This window comes from Synchiropus splendidus, chromosome 16, assembly GCF_027744825.2.
Source record: "Synchiropus splendidus isolate RoL2022-P1 chromosome 16, RoL_Sspl_1.0, whole genome shotgun sequence".
Classification (NCBI taxonomy): domain Eukaryota; kingdom Metazoa; phylum Chordata; class Actinopteri; order Syngnathiformes; family Callionymidae; genus Synchiropus; species Synchiropus splendidus.
This window is the reverse complement of record NC_071349.1, coordinates 13,444,944-13,464,282: the sequence shown is the minus strand read 5'-3', so window position 1 is coordinate 13,464,282 and position 19,339 is coordinate 13,444,944. Positions and strand designations below refer to the sequence as shown.

The 19,339-nt window shown below is 43.4% G+C and overlaps 2 protein-coding genes across 5 annotated transcripts in view; one reads left to right on the top strand and one right to left on the bottom strand.

The window, feature by feature from the left end:
• Window positions 1–19,339, bottom strand: part of fsip1 (fibrous sheath interacting protein 1) — a 65,545-nt gene that overhangs the window by 29,751 nt on the left and 16,455 nt on the right. For 2 of the 4 annotated variants that reach the window (XM_053846080.1, XM_053846083.1), the window contains 2 exons: window positions 17,489–17,715; window positions 15,263–17,220 (listed from right to left, as the gene is read on the bottom strand). In XM_053846080.1, coding sequence (XP_053702055.1) covers window positions 17,545–17,715 — 171 coding nt within the window. In that variant the 3' untranslated portion in view covers window positions 15,263–17,220; window positions 17,489–17,544. The other 2 variants (XM_053846081.1, XM_053846082.1) reach the window with 2 other exon arrangements.
• Window positions 2,706–9,819, top strand: LOC128747860 (thrombospondin-1-like). Its single transcript, XM_053846078.1, has 22 exons — window positions 2,706–2,856; window positions 2,934–3,013; window positions 3,088–3,647; window positions 3,717–3,795; window positions 3,883–3,972; window positions 4,048–4,157; window positions 4,668–4,793; window positions 4,918–5,014; window positions 5,103–5,276; window positions 5,344–5,520; window positions 5,596–5,769; window positions 5,878–6,158; window positions 6,234–6,452; window positions 6,534–6,641; window positions 6,747–6,906; window positions 6,978–7,096; window positions 7,176–7,410; window positions 7,497–7,724; window positions 7,804–8,075; window positions 8,150–8,247; window positions 8,314–8,453; window positions 8,531–9,819. The coding sequence occupies exons 2-22, from the start codon at window positions 2,950–2,952 to the stop codon at window positions 8,536–8,538; spliced, it is 3,519 nt and encodes a 1,172-aa protein (XP_053702053.1). The 5' UTR covers window positions 2,706–2,856; window positions 2,934–2,949; the 3' UTR covers window positions 8,539–9,819.

Sequence of the window (19,339 nt, the reverse complement as noted above, 5' to 3'; positions counted from 1 at the left end):
CTACAGGCGACATCAAAATGAAGCACATCCAGATATTAGTCATAGCGGGTGAGTGTGATGAAAGGACGAACTTGCCGGCTGAATAGCACTCAATAAAGGGTCCACTTGAATGATTTGTTCTTCATCTCCAGGCTGTCTCCAAGGAGAGCAACAACACAATAACACAATGCAGTTTAAACACGTGTCTATTATATTTGCCACTGTTTACATTTACTCTTTAATATAAACTGATACACATAATATTTATCTGAAATAGTTAAGTTATTGAAAGTTTTTTTTTCATTATATAAGTTGTTTTGCTGGCCAAAAAAAGCAGAGTTGACACATGAAGAAAGAATTCTGTTGACTCTAGCACTTCCCTCAAGAAGTAGGTGAACATTTTGTACAGTTCAAGTAACAGGTATTAGGCATCGAGATAAAGCAGAGTAAATCCCAAACAACAGGCATGTCTTTGGTTCTATGTCAGTAAATTCTGCTTATTACAAGAAACATTTTGGAGTGTAAACACTGCCCTCATCTGTTTCACTCGTCACAGACTTCTATGTTTATTTATAGTTTTGCTAGTCAAACAAGCAGGAATGGAACTTTCTCACACTGGCGACCTGCAGTAGATGACCTCCTCTCTGACTTGTTAAAACAAGAAAATCACAGAATGGATAAATAACATTAATAGAAAACTGCATGCCAGAAGAGTGAGACACAGCAGGATGCTGACTCACTGACGTGGCCTGCGTCGACCACTGATAAGAGACGCTGCAGAATGCCATCATATATATATACACTACTGTATATACACCAAGTGTAGGCTAGCAAGAAATTTGAATTTATATGGAAATAAATTGCCATAATACTTGCTTTCAGAGTGAGTGTCTGGTAGATGATGGACCCCCTTTCACTTTTTTTAAGTCCCGATATTAGAGTTAAAATTAAAAAAAGTCATAGTTTACCTCACCTCAAGTGGCAAGTGATGTCATGTGGTACAGAATTGAGAATATGAATGTTTTAATAAAGGTTGAGAGATTGAATGATTCCAATCGTGATGTAAAATCTAACCTTGTCGAATATAAAGCGATGGTTATGACGACTCCTGAGAAGAAGCATGCTTTCCCAGAGACTCACTGGTGGGCGTTGGGTTTACACGTTCACATCACCAGAGTAAACGTCTCTAAGCACTGCGTCTCTGTGGACTGAGTAAACACTTCTCTATCTGTGGGCTGCTTCCGTTGAATTCCTGGCTCGGTCCAGCTCGACGCATTCGCCTAGCGTTTCCTGCTCAGTCTTGTCGGCCTCACCTCCCACACTGTGACGTTAGAGTCACACCCAGCGAGATGTTCTCAATCACACCTGTGTCGAAGGTTTCCTGGAGATGGCCTCTTATCACTGTCTGAGTCCAGCAGGTAGCCAGATGTGGATTTTTGGCACCGCCCCAGCTCCATACATTGAGGTATTTTTAGCCATATCTGAACACTTCCTCAGAAGCTTTTCATCTCTGCCAGTGGACTCTTCACTGCAAATAAAAGACACACAGACTGTTTCTGTCTGGAGAGGTCAAGTGAAGCCTTACATGGAGGTCGGTCTGCTGTGAAGAGAGGGGCAGCAGGTCAGAGGTCAAACTCTCAACCACAGCAGCCCTCATCTTCTTCCATGAGGATTTTCTTGGAAATGAACAAAATGGCAAAATGATTTAGATGACGACGGGGGTGATGTGGTCATTTGAAGTCGCTTTAGCAAGTTCTGTGCTACGCTTGCATGACTGGGTATTTCCAGGTGAACCAGGGAGTGCTATCAATCTTCACGTCAGAGAGGGTCAAGAAGCACATCACTTCTGAGAAGCGATCACACAAGATGAACTTGCCATTGTGTAAACAATATTAAAAGTATATAGTTTAAAAAAAGTTAAAAAATGTAGTAAAGAGAAACAATTGATTTTAATAAAATTCCTAAAAAAGAAAAATATGTTATTACCTACTTTAAAGATATTATAAAGTACCAGTTAAGACTTTTAAAATAATTTTAATACTTCAAATAATAATATACAATATATGTGAACAAAGTCTGAGATGGTGTTGAATGTAAATAAAACCAAAATAAATATAGATTTAAATTTGAGGAGGGAGCTAAATATTAATAAAATAATGGTGCATCAATATCTTACATCTCCAGTCATCTTCAGAAAAATACCCCATAAGGCAAACAGCCACGTTTCCCTCTCTACTCCGGTCTTAGTTTGTCAAGTCACATCCAGGATGAAAATTGCAAAATGAGCCACCTAGCGGCCAGACGCGGTACCACATAAATCTGTCCAGCTTCTGCTGCTGTCATAAATCTGATCTGAGCAGCGACGCGTGAAGTTATGGAGCTTAATCAAAAGACACCCACTTCTCCACAACTTTCCAGGATTATTTCATCCAGGATCAGATTATCCTGAAAACTATAGATTTATTCAAATTGTAAAACTATTCCATTTTTATTTGACCGGAAACGACCACTTGGCTGAGTTTGAGTATGAAATATTTGTCTGGTGATGGATTCACTTCTGGAATGCGTTTTTCCCCTTGTGTGTGCGTCGTGGATATTCCTGTGACTGGCTGTGAGGTAAGAACACAAGTCCGGCCCACTTCTCCCATTGGTCCACCGGACTCCTCAGGAATGTCCTGCAACAGTTAAATACTGCGTGTATTGACTGGGAGAAGTCAGTGAAACAAGTGAAAGACTGGGAATTAAATCCAGAGGAGGAAGAAAAGAGAGTTTGCAGCCGAGCTGCGTCTGCACGACCTTCAGTGACCAGAAGACCTGAACTTTCTTTCATTCTTCATTTTGTGGAGGTTTTTTTTTCTTGTTTTGTTCTCAGCTGAGGCAAGTATTTCATTTCAATGTTCCTTTTGAATCTGGTGTATTTGAACTGTCTAGAACTGTCCATTGTTGTTAAACAGATAGTGACTTGGGAAGATGATGCTGCGCGGCATCCTTCTGCTCTTCATGCTTTGGGGGTGTGAGTGTGCGAGACTGGCAGGTGAGACCAAGAAGCTGGTTTAGAACTTTATGATGAATGAAACAACAGGTGACACTGTTGTTCTCCATCTGCAGAGAGCCATGATGACAACAGCGTGTATGACCTATTCGACCTGACAAAGGTTGACAAAAGAAACAAGGGTGTCACTTTTGTGAGAGGTGTCGATCCAAACAGCCCAGCATACAAGATCCTAAACGCAGACCTGATCCCCAAAGTCCCCGACAGCTCCTTCAGGGACCTGATCGACTCTATCCAAGCTGAAAGGGGCTTCTTGCTCCTGGCCCACCTCAAACAATTCAAGAAGTCCAGAGGCAGCATCCTCACCATTGAGAAGAAGGACGGATCTGGACCTGTTTTGGAGATCATTTCCAATGGCAGAGCAAACACTTTGGATGTGGTGTACTCCGCCGGGGACCAGCCGTATTTGGTGTCGATCGAAGAAGCAGGTTTGGCCACAGGTCACTGGAAGAACATCACACTCTTCGTCCAGGATGATCGAGCTAAGCTGTTGGTCGGATGTGAAGAGATCAATGATTCAGAGCTGGAGGTTCCCATCCAGAGTGTGCTCTCCAGAGACATGGCTGACGCTGCCCAGCTCAGAATTGGAAAAGGGGCAACCAAGGAGAAATTTATGGTAAGAAAACATTTTTTTACACGGAATCTCGGGGAAATGCAAGTCTCTAATACGCTGTCCTTTCATCAGGGTGTGCTGCAGAATGTCCGCTTTGTCTTTGGGACGTCTCTGGACACAGTGCTGAGGAACAAAGGTTGCCAGAATAGAGGTAACTATTGTCAACTGACTGCACATTCCTCCTCCTCTAAAGCCCATCAGAAACTCATCCATCTCCTCTTGTGTTTTCCCCCTGAAGCTCCTCTAACTGACATCTTGTCCTTGGAGAACCCCATCAACAACTCAAGTCCTGCCATCAGGACGGATTACACCGGCCACAAAGCCAAAGGTGAGACCGCCCCTCCTACGTGGCTGTCAAGCCTTTAAGTTATCATTGTTGGTAATCACATTTCCTGCCCTCTAGATCTCCAGGCCGTTTGTGGATTTTCATGCGATGAAATCTCCGGGATGTTCAAGGAGCTGAGGGGCCTTGGGGTGGTCGTGAAAAAGCTTACAAATGACCTGAGTCAAGTGGTAGGCTGCAAATCTTTTAACGTACACCTCTGGCGCAGGCAATGCTTATAGAAATCATGATGAGTTGACAAAATAGCCAGCACAGGCTGCATGATATGGCGCTATTTGTAAGCTAACCTGGAGTCGATTTAGCCTTTTTAAGCACCAGGTTTGCATTATCATTTCACAACAAACTGAGCTGTAACCAGCGTATTACATAAGATGAGCAGTTCTTGACGAGAGCTGGAAAAATTAGCAGCCCCGTTCATCCAATTCTCCCTCAAATGACTTTGTCATTCCTCCACTATTCTTCCAGTTTTCCCACTGCCACTTGTCGCTGTAATGGCAGTTCATGGCCAAGTCTTTAATGAGAGCCATGTGAATCGGCACACAGTCACTCCCGCACTGCTTCACTAGAGTCGAGCAATGTCTGAATGATGGTGGAGTTGGTGATTCATTTATACTGGAACCTTGGCAAAATGACAGTTTTCCATCCGGCTCCAACCCCCCTCTCATTTCCCTCTCTTTCAGACTGAAGTCAGCCATGAACTCCTCGCTGAACTAAACATCCGTAAGGGAGTTTGCATCCACAACGGCATTAAGCACCATGACAAAGACGAGTGGACCGTGGACAGCTGCACCGAGTGTACCTGCCAGGTGAGAGTGATGGAATGAACCTATCACTTATTAGTCTCAACTGTCCATCTATTAGTAACAAAATACAAACCTCTAGGTTAGAATCAGTAAGGATCCTTGCTCTAATCTGAAATCTTCCTCCCAGAACTCCGCAACTATCTGTCGCAAAATCTCCTGTCCCCTCATTCCATGTGCAAATGCCACTGTTCCCGATGGAGAGTGTTGCCCACGCTGTGGAACACGTAAGCCTCTTCCTGTCTGTGATATCACTCATTTATCAAAATGTCTTCTGTTGGAAACAATCTCATGTATTGCGCTTCGCCTCTGCAGAGGATGACTACCCAGAGGATGGATGGTCTCCCTGGTCTGAATGGACACATTGTTCTGTCACTTGTGGCCGTGGGACCCAGCAGCGTGGACGTTCCTGTGACCGCATCACCAGTAACTGTGATGGCACATCTGTCCAGACTCGTGACTGCTACCCTCGAGAGTGTGACAAGCGCTGTAAGTTTGGTAAACTATTCAGAAATATGAAGGTATGACCATGTTATAATGTCACGTCTGCCTACAGTCAAACAGGATGGCGGCTGGAGCCACTGGTCTCCCTGGTCCTCCTGCTCTGTTACCTGTGGTGAGGGTGTTATCACCCGGATTCGCCTATGCAATTCCCCCACACCACAGATGGGTGGCATGAACTGCAAAGGAGAAGGACGCCAAACAGAAACTTGCAACAAGCCACATTGCCCAAGTAAGATTAGTTCCACTCTTGCAAACACACTAAATCAAATGAATATTGTGAAATAAATTGTCATTTTCCTTTTAGTCAATGGAGGTTGGGGACCTTGGTCACCATGGGACACATGCACCGTCACCTGCAACGGGGGAATTCAAACCCGAAAACGCCTTTGCACTGATCCTGTGCCCCAATATGGAGGAAAAGATTGCGTCGGTGATGCAATGGCGACTCAAGTGTGCAACAAACAGGACTGCCCCATTGGTTAGCACACCTTCTTATTTACTAGTACCAGGGTTTTGCATCAAAAGCAGATTATGGTTAGGGGAGTGTCATAGTCACTGTGTCTTAACTAATCTATTCTTTCTGCAGATGGTTGTCTGTCCAACCCCTGCTTCCCAGGAGCCAAGTGCACAAGCTTCCCCGATGGCTCTTACAAGTGTGGCAAGTGTCCACTTGGCTACAGTGGCAATGGGATCATGTGTAAAGACATTGATGAGTGCAAAGCTGTGCCGGACGCATGCCATACACACAACGGCATCCATCGCTGTGAAAACACAGAGCCAGGTTATAACTGCCTACCTTGTCCAGCACGATTCTCTGGACCTCAGCCGTATGGCAGAGGTGTGGAACAGGCAATTGCTAAGAAACAGGTGAGCATACATTTCATCGGCCTGCGCCACAGTATGTTTGTATTGGTTTTCCAACTCTGCAATGTCTTGTCTAAGGTCTGCAAACCTCGAAACCCTTGCCGGGATGGAAGCCATGACTGCAATAGGAACGCCAACTGTATCTACTTGGGCGTGTTCTCTGAGACCATGTACCGCTGTGAGTGCAAGCCTGGGTATGCTGGGAATGGCCACATCTGTGGAGAAGACACTGATCTGGACGGATGGCCCAACACTGACCTGTTGTGTGTGGAGAATGCCACTTACCACTGCAAGAAGGTAACCACTCAGCTTGATCAACAAAGCTGACCCAGTATCAAGTGGATCACAATACTGACCATTCCTTTGTCTACCTTACAGGACAACTGCCCCAACCTCCCTAACTCTGGCCAAGAAGATTACGACAAAGATGGCCTGGGTGATGAATGTGACCCCGATGATGACAATGATGGAATCCCTGATGATAGGGTGAGTCATTCCTGGTGTATCTTTGCGGCATAAATAAGTAACTATGAATAAGTACCCTGGGAGGTAACTAAGCGGTCAATAAACATTTGCATTTTGTCATTGCAGGACAACTGCGCAAAACTTTACAACCCCACGCAGTACGACGCAGACAGGGATGATGTTGGCGACAGCTGCGATAACTGCGTTTTCGAGGCTAACGCTGACCAAACTGACACTGATAACAATGGAGAGGGTGACGCCTGCGCTGTTGATATCGATGGAGATGGTGAGTCATCATTTGGGGGGATTTGCACTGTGGTTTAATGACACAGAGGTCAATGATGATTTCTATGGCAGGAATTTTGAATGAGAACGACAACTGCCCGTACGTATACAACGTGGACCAGAGAGACAGCGACAGGGATGGGGTGGGAGACCACTGCGACAACTGTCCACTGGAGCACAATCCTGATCAGGTAACCGCAAAGTTTGCTTTGCGCTTTAATGAAAATTAAGAAAAGGCAATGCTTATAATGGAGCTTTGCTCTCGTACAGATCGACTCTGATTCAGATCTAATCGGAGACAAGTGTGATAACAACCAGGACATTGATGAAGATGGTCACCAGAACAACTTGGACAATTGCCCGTACATTCCAAATGCCAACCAGGCTGATCACGACAAGGACGGGAAGGGTGATGCTTGTGACCACGATGATGACAACGACGGCATTCCTGATGACAAAGACAACTGCAGACTGGCCTTTAACCCCGATCAACTTGACTCTGATGGTGAGTCACACTCTTGTGCTGCATTTGTTAGACAGTCTTCTCCTCCCACAACATCATCCCCAATCATGGTGTTTTGGTCATTTCAGGCGATGGTCGTGGTGACATTTGCAAAGACGATTTTGACCAAGACAACGTGCTTGATATCAACGACGTTTGTCCGGAGAACTTTGCTATCAGTGAAACAGACTTCAGAAGGTTCCAGATGGTTCCTCTCGATCCTAAAGGAACCTCACAGATCGATCCTAACTGGGTCGTTCGGCATCAAGGAAAAGAGCTGGTGCAGACCGTCAACTGTGACCCTGGCATTGCTGTTGGTACGTGACATGGCACCAGGAACATTTTGGCTGATCTGAGCTTGTGTTTATTGTCCAACCCGCTTGTGTGTTGATAAAGGTTTTGATGAGTTCAGCGCTGTTGACTTCAGCGGCACCTTCTTCATCAACACTGAAAGAGATGACGACTATGCCGGCTTTGTCTTTGGCTACCAGTCCAGCTCACGCTTCTACACAGTCATGTGGAAACAGATCACGCAAACATACTGGTCCCACACACCAACAAGAGCTCAAGGCTACTCTGGCTTATCTATCAAGGTCGTGAACTCGACCACTGGACCCGGCGAGCACCTCAGGAATGCACTGTGGCACACTGGGGACACTCCCGGACAGGTGAGTGCCGATTAGCTCACAAATGGGTCTGGTAAATAAAACGCAATATAACAAAGTGAATGACTTGTTCTCAGGTCCGCACACTGTGGCACGACCCCAAGAACATTGGCTGGAAGGACTTCACCGCCTACAGATGGCACCTGATCCACAGACCTAAGACTGGACTTATTAGGTGAGCATCATAAAAAAAAGCTCACTGATCTTCTGCCAACATGGAATTAATTTATTGTCTTTGCAGAGTGGTTATGTATGAAGGCAAGAGAATCATGGCAGATTCTGGAAACATCTATGACAAAACGTATGCTGGTGGACGACTAGGACTGTACGTCTTCTCTCAGGAGATGGTATACTTCTCAGATCTCAAATACGAATGCAGAGGTGAGATATTTCAGTCAATGATTCCCGCAGTCCAACATCCTGGCATAGTTACTGATCTCTTTTCTTCTGTTTTTCAGACACATAAACCAACAATTCCTCAAACTACATCCACTATATATCCTGAGACCTGGACCAATATCTCGTCAACCTATCCTCTGACAACTGGACAGTAAAGAAAGTGTGAGGTAAACCGACCTCAGGACAAATCTGCACCAATGCACCAAACTCAAATTGTGAGTTCCAAACACAAGCGGAACTTCACTGTTTGTTTTGCTTTGCACAACTGAACTATTGTTCGTAATCCTTGGTGGAAGAGGACCAAAGGTAAAGGGACCTGAGTGTTGTCTGCCATTCTTGAGAATTATTATGAATCTGCTGTGGACTTTAAGTTTCTCAAGAATGCAGTAGAACTATTCTTTGGCCCTTTGAAGGAGCTGGTGAGGGACCGTGGACAGTATGAGTCGAGTGAGTGTGAATGTGTGCGTGAATATTTGCCTTAAATAGTTTGACATGGTGACAGATAATGGTGACTTCACACCGCAGGACTTTTTTTTTCGATGTATGTATTGACCTGTAAATACGAATCCATCATGTAACGAACAATATTTTATGACCATTATTCTTCAAATAGAAACTGGGCTGTAGATATCTTTAACAGGTGATTCGATGGAAAATGATCTACGCGGTAACTTTGATGACCAACCCTTGATTTATTATATTTATTCCAGACTTGCAAGAATCAGACATGTATATCTCATTTTCTCAGGAATGAGTATGATGGGAAAAAAGATAATATTTGCGAGACAATAAAAAGCTGTCAACCATTACTGATCGACCAATAGTAAAAGCGCCTTTTATTTATTCTAATATTGCCCACACTCATAGAGTCAAACAGCGAGACTTAGCCTTGGTGTACATTTCTGATGAGGGAAAATAACAAAAGGGAAATAAGGAAACCCATTATGTACAAATAATACCTCATGAATTGTTCTGTATTGAGGAGACTCAACTCTGTGTTGTCATGCTGAGGAATCATTTTTGTGTTTTGTATATAAGATATTTTTGTAGGACAAGATGCCCCAAACAGGATCATTGTGTCTGTCTTTCTTTTATGGTAAATTATTGTTTTTATTTGGAGGTTGTCTCAATTTTTGTAGATATATGCTATTTAAATAATTTATATAGAAGCCTTGTCGAAGCGCTTCTGTTTGTATAAACGTATTTGCACACTGACACAAGGATGTCTTTGGTATTTTTGAATATTACAGACGCTTTTCTATAAACATTTGTACAATAGTCTCTACCAAATGTCCTGTCCATACTCCGACCTGTTATTTTGTATGTCGTTGAATAATAAAATGGAAACAAAAACAAAACATTTTGTGCTGTTTTTTTTGTCTACACACTGCAATATATAGAAGTATGAATGAACATTTGACATGGTATCGGTGAAGGTCATATTTTAAACTGCTAAATATCAGTTGTTTGCTTATACATTCTTGTCAAGGAAATATTGTAGTTGTTAAGAAAATGTAATTACATTCATTTTTCTTTTTGGTGACTTCATTCGCATGAATTAGGGCTTACAATTCACAACCTGAAACATTTGATTAATTTTATTCATCTTGGACTCACTTCAGCAGACCATCGTCCAAAGAAAAGTACTGGAGGTTGATCTGTTCAGTGTCAAGCAACTGGACTCTATTAGTTGATCCAAGTGAAGAAGAAGGATTCTAGGGAGTCAGTGGGAGGAAAGTCAAAAGTGAAGTATACATCCACTTAACAGCATGTCTATACACTGTTTACATATCACACAAGTACGTCTTCAAACACTTCACGTGACCATCAGACAGAGGAATCTGGCACAATTCTCCGTCTGAGGAGGTGAACTGAAGTGACCGCTGCCTCAGCAGTCCCAGGTGACCCAGTGAGATTTTTTTTTTAATCCAATCAATTCATTCTTCTTCCACCAGCAGACACAAAGAAGCAAAGCATGGGAGTAGAAACAGCTGCGATTCAGCGGCACCAGCGAGGGTCTCGCCAGAGAAGCCCAGACAGCCCAAGAATGCCGGAGGTCTCTTTACATTAGGATGACCTCATTTCCACTGCACTGAGCGCGGTGTTTCCATTACTCCCCGTGAGCAGAGCATCTTTCCTCCATCAGGGGATGACGCAGAGGTATCGGACAAAGGCCAAACCAACAACTTTGAACTTACATTGAAGCAAAACCTCAGTTTGACAGACTAACATGAGGCAGGATTGACGTGAAGTAAACAATACAAGCTCCAAATATGAAGATGTCAGACTTTAAGCATACATCAGCATCACCAATGTGTGATGATGTCTCTTTTATCTGTTACATTTTTGGGCATGATTTTTTGCCTTCACAATGAAAGAAATAATCTTTGTCAATTATGGCAATTATTTTATCATCAACTGAAAGAAATAAAATTAAATAACATTTTGTACCTAGAATGTAGCCACTAGCTCTAAGAGTCAACCTGGCTGTTCACTTTAAGGAACGGATGAGCCAAACTACCAACATCTTTTGAGGCCACTGTCTATCCGGGCTTCCTGCAGTTTGTGAAAACACTGTTGAAGTTCACCCAAGACACTGACTGCACTCACACATCATCCACAGTTAAAGTCCTCAATCTGACTTGTTAGACAGTCGAACTTCACTGTGCACTCAAAACTATCAGTGGTATGATTTCCTCTTCCTTTTTTATCATTCATCGTACCTCCTGCATTTCCATTAGAGACATGGATCTTTATTTGGATCACTGGTCAACAAAAATCCCTTCACATCTAACCAGTTCCCAGTTGGACAGTGAGGTATGATCACATTCTTAGACAGTACTTTTGAACTGATAAGAGTGTGGCGCAGACAGCTCAAGTAGGTTTAGATTTGCTCTCCAGATAGTACTCCTCAGGACCCTCCTGCTGGGATTTGACCTTGCAGTCTCACCTGCGGACTTCATCTCAGTGCACTGGAATGTGAGATCATTCCTGTTTTTCGGACGAGGTCAGCAATGTGTGGGCGAGGTGAGGAGTAAGAGCAAACAAGCCCAAAGGTTACCAGAACCAGAAGAGACAAGAGGCAGGACCTTCACATGGAGGTCATCCAGGTGTGGACTAGATACACACGCCGTGCAAGTGTGGGCAAACGGTTGCCCTGACAACAGATCCTTAAATCTTTTTCAAATCTAGAATCATCTTCGTAAATAAATTACATTGGACAGGAGAAAGGTCAAGGGGGGTCAGGTTCCAAGCATCTTTAACTGACACTCAGTAGCAGATCATTCTAAGAGATGGAATGAAAAGATTGTTTCTAAAAATCCAAAGAGCTCACATATTTTTAAAAAGAACACAATGACAGGGAGCGACTCAGCCGAGGAGGATCAGCTCTCAGTGACAGTCACATCAGATCTGACGCCAATGTAGTATCAGACTTAATAGCAGCAATCATCTACTCTGTCTCTTCGTGCTCTCATTTGTCTTTTATCCTGAATGTGGCAGGGACAATGAGAATGGAGCTGCTGCAACTTGTTAAAGACACAACTCCATCGTGACATTATACATGGAACCTGATCTTAGAGAGAACAATGGCATGCGTTATGTCTTTGTGGCCATGAGACAAATGACTAGCTGGTTCTGTTTGGTTGGTTTTACAGAATATGTCGGTCAAATTCTTGTAAAATCATTGTAAGAGAGGAACCAATGCAATAATGAATTATTTAAATGGTGTCTCAATTAGTTAATGTTAGTTAATTCGAGCTTGATTTGTTTCTTGTCTTTGTATTCAATGCAATCCTTGTGTGTGTTGATAGACTGAATTTGTCTGCTATACAGCACAATGTCAGGCCCCTGATAATATCGTTGGAAGAGTCCATCTGTCGACTTCACGCTTCACGCTTCCCCCACTCATAAACAAGACCACAAAACACTCCGCAGGATCTCATCTCCAACCTGTACACAAAGACCCAATCCTTTTCCAAGTGGTCTCAGACTCACCACTTCACATTTGGCTGAGTACACTCCCAGCGATAATCAAAGACAGCATCACATCATCTGCAAAAAGTTGAGCTCAGACGCTTAGGATGCCAAAACTTGTCGGGAATTTCTGCCTGTTAATGTCAAATCCAATCAGAAAAAAAATCATCTTGGAGGATGAAACTTAATGAACCAAAATGAACAAAACAAGCACAGTAGGACTTATTTTTTCGCAAGTAAACAGTATCATATGTATGTATCAAATATTTTAGAGCCAATATGTGTATATTTGGATACAGATACTTTGTTTTTTAGCGCTAAACTCACGAGCAGAACCAGTTGGCTCTGACCCCAGAGTGAATTAGATTAGGATATATATGTTGTTATTTCACTAATTTGAACGTGTCATAGGGTAATCTAAGACATGGAGAATGTTTGGACAGAAGTCAGGCCAGCAGGAGCACAGATGATTCTGGTCTGTCATGAGTTCAACTTAAGGTCCTGGCTGTGATTCTGTGAGCGTGCAGCCGCTCACTTCTCAGAAAGCCCTGCCGCCTGCAGCCCACTGAACCTATATACACGAGTTGTCACTGACGTCGCTGCACGTGTGGAAACTATACAGGTCTCGTTTTAGGCAACAGCAGGATCAACACAGAACACTCAAACATCTGAAAATGTGTTACATTTGATCACATCCGAAAACATAAGCTGCAGACAGTTAGCGATAATTCAAGTGTCCCCGTTTTCCTTCTTGGCGCGTTCACCAAACACTCTCCCTGTTGGCCTTTACTTTTGTTATTTGACCGAAAAATTCACGAGGAGCCATCTGGATGTGCATGTGAGGAGAGGAGGCAGCCTACTTCTTCTGCTCGGATGCATCAGCATTCAAATAAATGTCATCCCTCCAGCTGGTGTGCCTCTCGGCAGGTCAGGAACTTTATTGCTGAGCATCATTTATCTGGCAAAGTATCATTTATTAAATGAATAAGGTGAGACACGCATGATCAACTTTTGCACGAGTGCACTCTGACAGTTGGCATCTGAGCGCGTGAGGATACGTTATTTTGACAGGTGCAACTCAACACCCCACTTGTTCCAGAATTACCTGAGGTGATACCCGCCAAAAACGTGTGGGCCAGACAGAGAGAGCGATTGTCATCATGATCTGCTCTGCATGTCCACTCCTGTTTTGAGGAGGCTGTCATCATGGACTGAATGTCCCTGGCTTTAAAATAAAACGTTCTGACCCAGTTCTGGAGAGTCTGTGTCTGATGCCAGCCTTTACGATTCGATTGATCAACATTAAAAGCTGCTGAGAGCCATAAATCATTTCCATACGACCCAAAGAGTCTCCTGAATTTGTGTGGAAATGATCATGACCTGAGGTCAATCAGGAGTTTTTGGTGATTTTCTGCATGACTGACCTCAAAAGTGGGTCAAATTTAGGTCATAATACTTATGACATAATTGAAATGAAGGTGATTTAGGTCATTCTTTTTCTGTGGAGTTTTTATTACGCCTGCCACTTTATCCAAGTTATGCCTCAATTTTGGGCTCAGATGAGATGAATACCGAACCGTATTTCTAGTACGTCCAACAAAAGACGTGCATGACAGAGATCTATTGCACTGTGCTCGGCGAAATCTTTGGCCCCGCTGTTTAGGAATGAGTGAACTACTGATGGAAATACAGTTGTATTTGGCCCCAGTTGGTTTGGGTTGGAGAGGTTCATGCGGTGAATTCCATTCTTATACTTTGGGTTGCAAAGCAAGAACTTTTTTTTTGTCAAAACCTAAAATTAAAATTTTTCAAACGCATACTGAACAGGAAAACAGCACCACATGAGCGTGACCCACTTTTCTTCATCCAGAGACAACAGCTATCACACCGGCGAGGTGATCTCACCTCCTCGCTTCCTCCTGTTCGGCCAAAACACATTCCGACATCTCAGTTACCCAACTTGTTAAAGTCAATACTCCTCATCGATCACTCCTGAGTGGACCACCCTCCTCCAGCTTCACGTGTTACCGGAGGGTTTCACCACATTCAAAGGCCCTCTGCAGAGAAAGGACAACCCTTGGGTCGTGAAGGTTTAAGGTGTGCTACACATTTACAACCCTGTAATTACACACACGCTGCATATCATTTTCATCTAAGAGACAGGAGTCCGCAGGAGCGCTTGACACATTCCAGTCTGGATGGCCCCCCGCAGAACTGTTTTTGTCCTCTGACTTGAGTGAGACAAGGGTCGCCATTGGCGGACATGACCTTCACCTTGAAAAACAAAAACAAGTGCCGGCACATGCTGTTTTGTTATGCTCTAACATGTTGGCAATTATTGTTTCTGCAAGACTCAAAAAAGAAAAAAAACAACTGGATAGTTGTTTGCCAGCTCATGGCTCGCTGCGTGCGGTGAAGTGACGAATTTGGGGCCAGGAACTATATATATATATATATATATATATATATATATATATATATATATATATATATAGTTACATACTTTCCCTGCTTATCCTTATTCCCTGAATTGGCAACCACTCAGTCACAGGCTGACCACTCTTCAGGATCAATACTGTATTGTGCTACTTTTAAATACGGCCTTACTGGGCTGACTGGATGTCAGCGCAACACAAATCTGCAGTCTAAACATACATACAACACCAAGGCTGTGAACCACTGACAGAGATTGGATAAAACATGCATCAGAACCGGCCCGGTGGTGATTGTGACACCTCCGCTGCGTTCAGACCCCTACACCTGCTATCCAGACCTGGCAGGCTTTCTGTTTCCGACTCAGCCTGCAGCAACACAAAAGGGAAGCAGGGGAGAAAAAACTCCTCTGTCATAGAGCTGTCTTGGCAATACATTTTCTTTGACTTCATGTATGCAGTCATTTCTCACGAGAGCTACTGAAGACAATAAGGGGAGGGTAGACCACAGGGGATGGAATGTATGAGATGAAGGTTCTCAGTCTCCATCTGAGATCAGTTTCCTGTGAGGAGATAAACGTGACAAAGCCAGGGCTGTTCAGCCCACCAACTCATTCCCCATGGACCAAACTGTCTTTGCTGCTCTACTGCTGTATATAGGAGGGCAAGAATACCAAAGGCAAATTCTCTCAGATTACAAGGTCATTGATTTCAGCCAAATATCCCCTCCCTCCTTCCAGTCCCAGAGGCCACTTCACTTTTAATAAAAAAGTATTTTGTTTGTTAAACTGTGAGCACTTCCATTCAGATGTCAACGTTCTCACAGAAAGCGCCAACGATACTTCGTGCACCTATGACACCACTGCAGCTGTACAACTCTTTCTCACCCTCGCCAAGAAAAGAAAAATATTAATCTGTGAACCCCCTGAATTACCTCATGAAGGAGGAGGTGGTAGTAAGCCAAATTATTTTGTTCTTTCTGTAGTTGAGTGCTACTCGCGAGCTGTTGCAACGAAAAAACGAAGTTCACTCGGACAGAATCCCAATGATCCTGAGAGGCAACTATTCACACTGAGCCAAAAGAAAGTTGACTCCTGTCCAGCTTTAGGTCCTTCATGTACAACTGTAACTGAGTTTTAATCATTCTAGCTGTCAAAATACATACAGCTTAGTAGACACAGCTAGTAGTTGCAAAGCTTTATCTTCCTCCTCAAGGGTGTGCAAGCAGTGAAGTTTAGATATTCATGACACGGCTGAGGTCAAATACAACTCACGTTCATGTGCATTAGGGAATTTGTATCTTTATTTGCTCTTCAGAGGAACAAAGTCAGTGGAAAATAGGGATGTAATGTCAAATTCAAATGATCAATGTGGGTAGCTCACAACCAATCTTAAATCTTCTGATAAAGCTGACCACACTCTCTGGACACTCCCGGCCACATTTTGAAATTGTTGAAATGCTTAAAAGCCTGCTTGATCTGGATAATTTAAATGTTGAGAGATTGAACTTCCAAACAGAGCTTGAAGACAACATATTACAAATATTAAATTGGTCTTAGTTTTTGATAGGATTTATCATACGGCATCTGCCAAAATCAAAAAGCCGAGGGGATGAACACCATGCAGAAATATGTCTTGACACGTGAGTGGAAATGAGAGCGATTCCGGTCTTTTCACTGGCGATGGGAGTTGCTTGAGTTGAGGGACAATGCAGAAATGACGCGTGAAATTTTGGCATCATAGATAGCATAATTTCAGTGCTCATTCAGAGACACCAGCATCAGGCCAGATAGATCCTGGATCTGATTAACACCTCCAGGACAAACCGCTAATACCGTAAAAATCCAGTCGCTGACCGAACATCCTGGACAATTAGGCACGGTCTGGAACTGCCCTGTCCTTGTCCATGTGGATGTGTATGCATAATAAAACACAGTCCTGCTGAGTCACGTCCACCTGATTGAGGAAACGTCACCTGTTCCTGATCGTCTGAGCACCAGATTTTTTATTCCCCTGTTACCAGTTTGCTCGCCACTCGTGCAAGACTCCAAGCAATTTCTTCCGCACAGATTTCCTGTTTTGATCCTGTCTGTCTCATTTAAATCCTGGGAAATACACTAGCATTGTGTCCCAGATCATAAAAAATAACTTCTGTGCGCTTTAGTGCTTGGAGCTGCTGGAGTTTCCTTTGGCCTGGCTGCTCACTGAAACGTACTCGCAAAGCTATAACCCTTTGCCAGTCGTGTTCGAGCCTACCTGCTGCCACTGCTAGCTTGCCTGCGTCTGGATACCCTCTCTGGGCTGCCTGCTGTTCTATGAATCACTGCTTCCTTCAGCACACCCTGTCAAATACAAATTTGAATTAGCATACTTGTTTCCATTCCACAGTCAATTGGTATTTAAAATTTGGTGGATGGATTGATAATGTGATGGAGCTCTGGACTGTTGACATACTAAGCGTCTAGTGAGATGTAGGTTGGGTCAGATACACTATCATACACTAAAACTGAGAATTGTTTACAACATAAAACTATCTGGAGTTTTACATGCTTCAATTTCTGCTTCAAATTATAAAGAGAACAAGGTGTGTCATTATCTCGCTCCATCTACCTCTTCATTTGTCTTAGACGGCCCAAAGTCCGCGAACAAACTGATATAGAACATTGTCAAATTAGGTCGAGAAGCCCATCCATCCCTCGGTCTTGATCCAGCAACTTCAGCTGGCTGTTGATCTCTTGGAGTCGCCGCTCTTCTTCTCTCCTTTCTTTTATATCCTGGAGGACCTTTTCTCCTGGCTGTTGGTCATCACACCTCCGGTCAACGCCTGGGCCAAGGATCTGATGCACACAAGACAAATGATAGGAAGTGCATGACTGCTACGTTGAAATATTTTTGTTTGTATCATTGGCCATATAACACCTCTTTAATATCTGTTGGAGTTGGATATAAAACCCGGTGACTCCCTTCTATGTGGCATTTCAAGCCTTTTTAGTTAGTAATCCTGTTCCACACGAGCACATGAACGTGTGGATATATCTGACCAGAGTGGATATTAATTTTCCAAACAATTTCCATAATGAAAGTGTTAATTTTTGGCTGAGATTTAGGCAGGTGGGAAAAAGGGCACCAGCTGCAACCAGAAAAAAAACACTAAAACTATTCGCCATGCAGGGATATTTGCAAAAGTAACTGGGCTATGACATATAGTGTTGAGCAGGAAATGAGCGGTTCAGTGATCCAAACTGTCTGAAAGTATTTTCTTGGGCAGGTATCTGGATGTCACTCATTCATCATGAGCTCCATATGAAACTGCCATTGAGTCATTTGAGGTAATCTGGGTATGTCGTAGGGATGTGACCCATTTTTATGGTGGTTTGGCAGATCACATCTTCACTTTGGGTCACTTCAACACTCCCTGTCAGCGCTGGTGATGAAGTGGAAGGCAACAATGAAAGGTGTGATATGTGCACCTAGAACAAACAAAATCAACAAGTGTGCTATGCCATGAACTATCCATTTCCTGACACGTGCAGTTCCAAAAGAAGCTCATTCCGAAATATAAAATGGGTCAGTAGGACCGATGCCCAGGAGACCGTTAACTGAAAAGCATGTGTCTTCGACTGGCGGATCTACTGAAGTCATCACTTACAAATGAAATTAGTAGAAAAGAAGAGGAAGAAAAACAGTCCTGATCCCTGAAGGAAAATTAAATTACTGCTGAAGTCTCATCATCCTCTCCTGCTTATCTGAGGTTGGATATCGGAAAGAGAACGCTATATCCCCTCTTCTATTTGTATTTCCAAGCCAGAATATTATGGATAATTTCTTAACTTGAAAGTTTGGCTGCTGTGTCGGCTTCGTATGGCTGGACTGCGCTGGGAACATCAAGTTGAAGTCAGGCAACTTTGTCGTGTGGCTCCAGTAGCAAAACAACAAAAGGGATTTGTTTTCTACACAAGAAGATTTTCCAGTTCCGAGCCACATGCAGTTACCTTGGTTTATACCCCGTAATTTAATCCAGTATCAAGCACGTCTGGCTTTAGAACGAACCTCAGCTTTTTGTGATGCGTTTGTTTGTTTGTTCTCCCTGCGATAATTAGCATCACTGCTAACACAAAACTGTCCATCGGTATGAGTTGTGAGAAGTTGTGTATCTGTGTATGCCCGACTGGCAACTGTCAAACTGTGTACCCCCAGCTATCACCTTATGCAGCTGTGAATTTACACAGGTTCCATTTCCAGGACTAACGTCACTGAAACATTTTGATTCTAGGGCCACTCTTCTAACTTTGCAGTGATATTGGACTCTTGAAAGCATTAATACTTTGCATCTTGTTTTGTCAAACACTGCAGCTGGGACAAAAAAGTACCAGCTTTGGCCTTGGCCTCAGATGTGCAATAACATCTGTATCAATGTTCACCCAAAGCAACTGACTTTTCTTAAGCACATTGTCTTCCACA

Excerpts from the sequence above, each read along its gene's own strand:
- LOC128747860 (XM_053846078.1), top strand. The coding sequence starts at position 2,950 with ATGATGCTGCGCGGCATCCTTCTGCTCTTCATGCTTTGGGGGTGTGAG. Across the intron at positions 3,973-4,047 it reads CACCGGCCACAAAGCCAAAG|ATCTCCAGGCCGTTTGTGGA; the intron begins GTGAGACCGCCC and ends CCTGCCCTCTAG. Across the intron at positions 5,015-5,102 it reads TTGCCCACGCTGTGGAACAC|AGGATGACTACCCAGAGGAT; the intron begins GTAAGCCTCTTC and ends TCGCCTCTGCAG.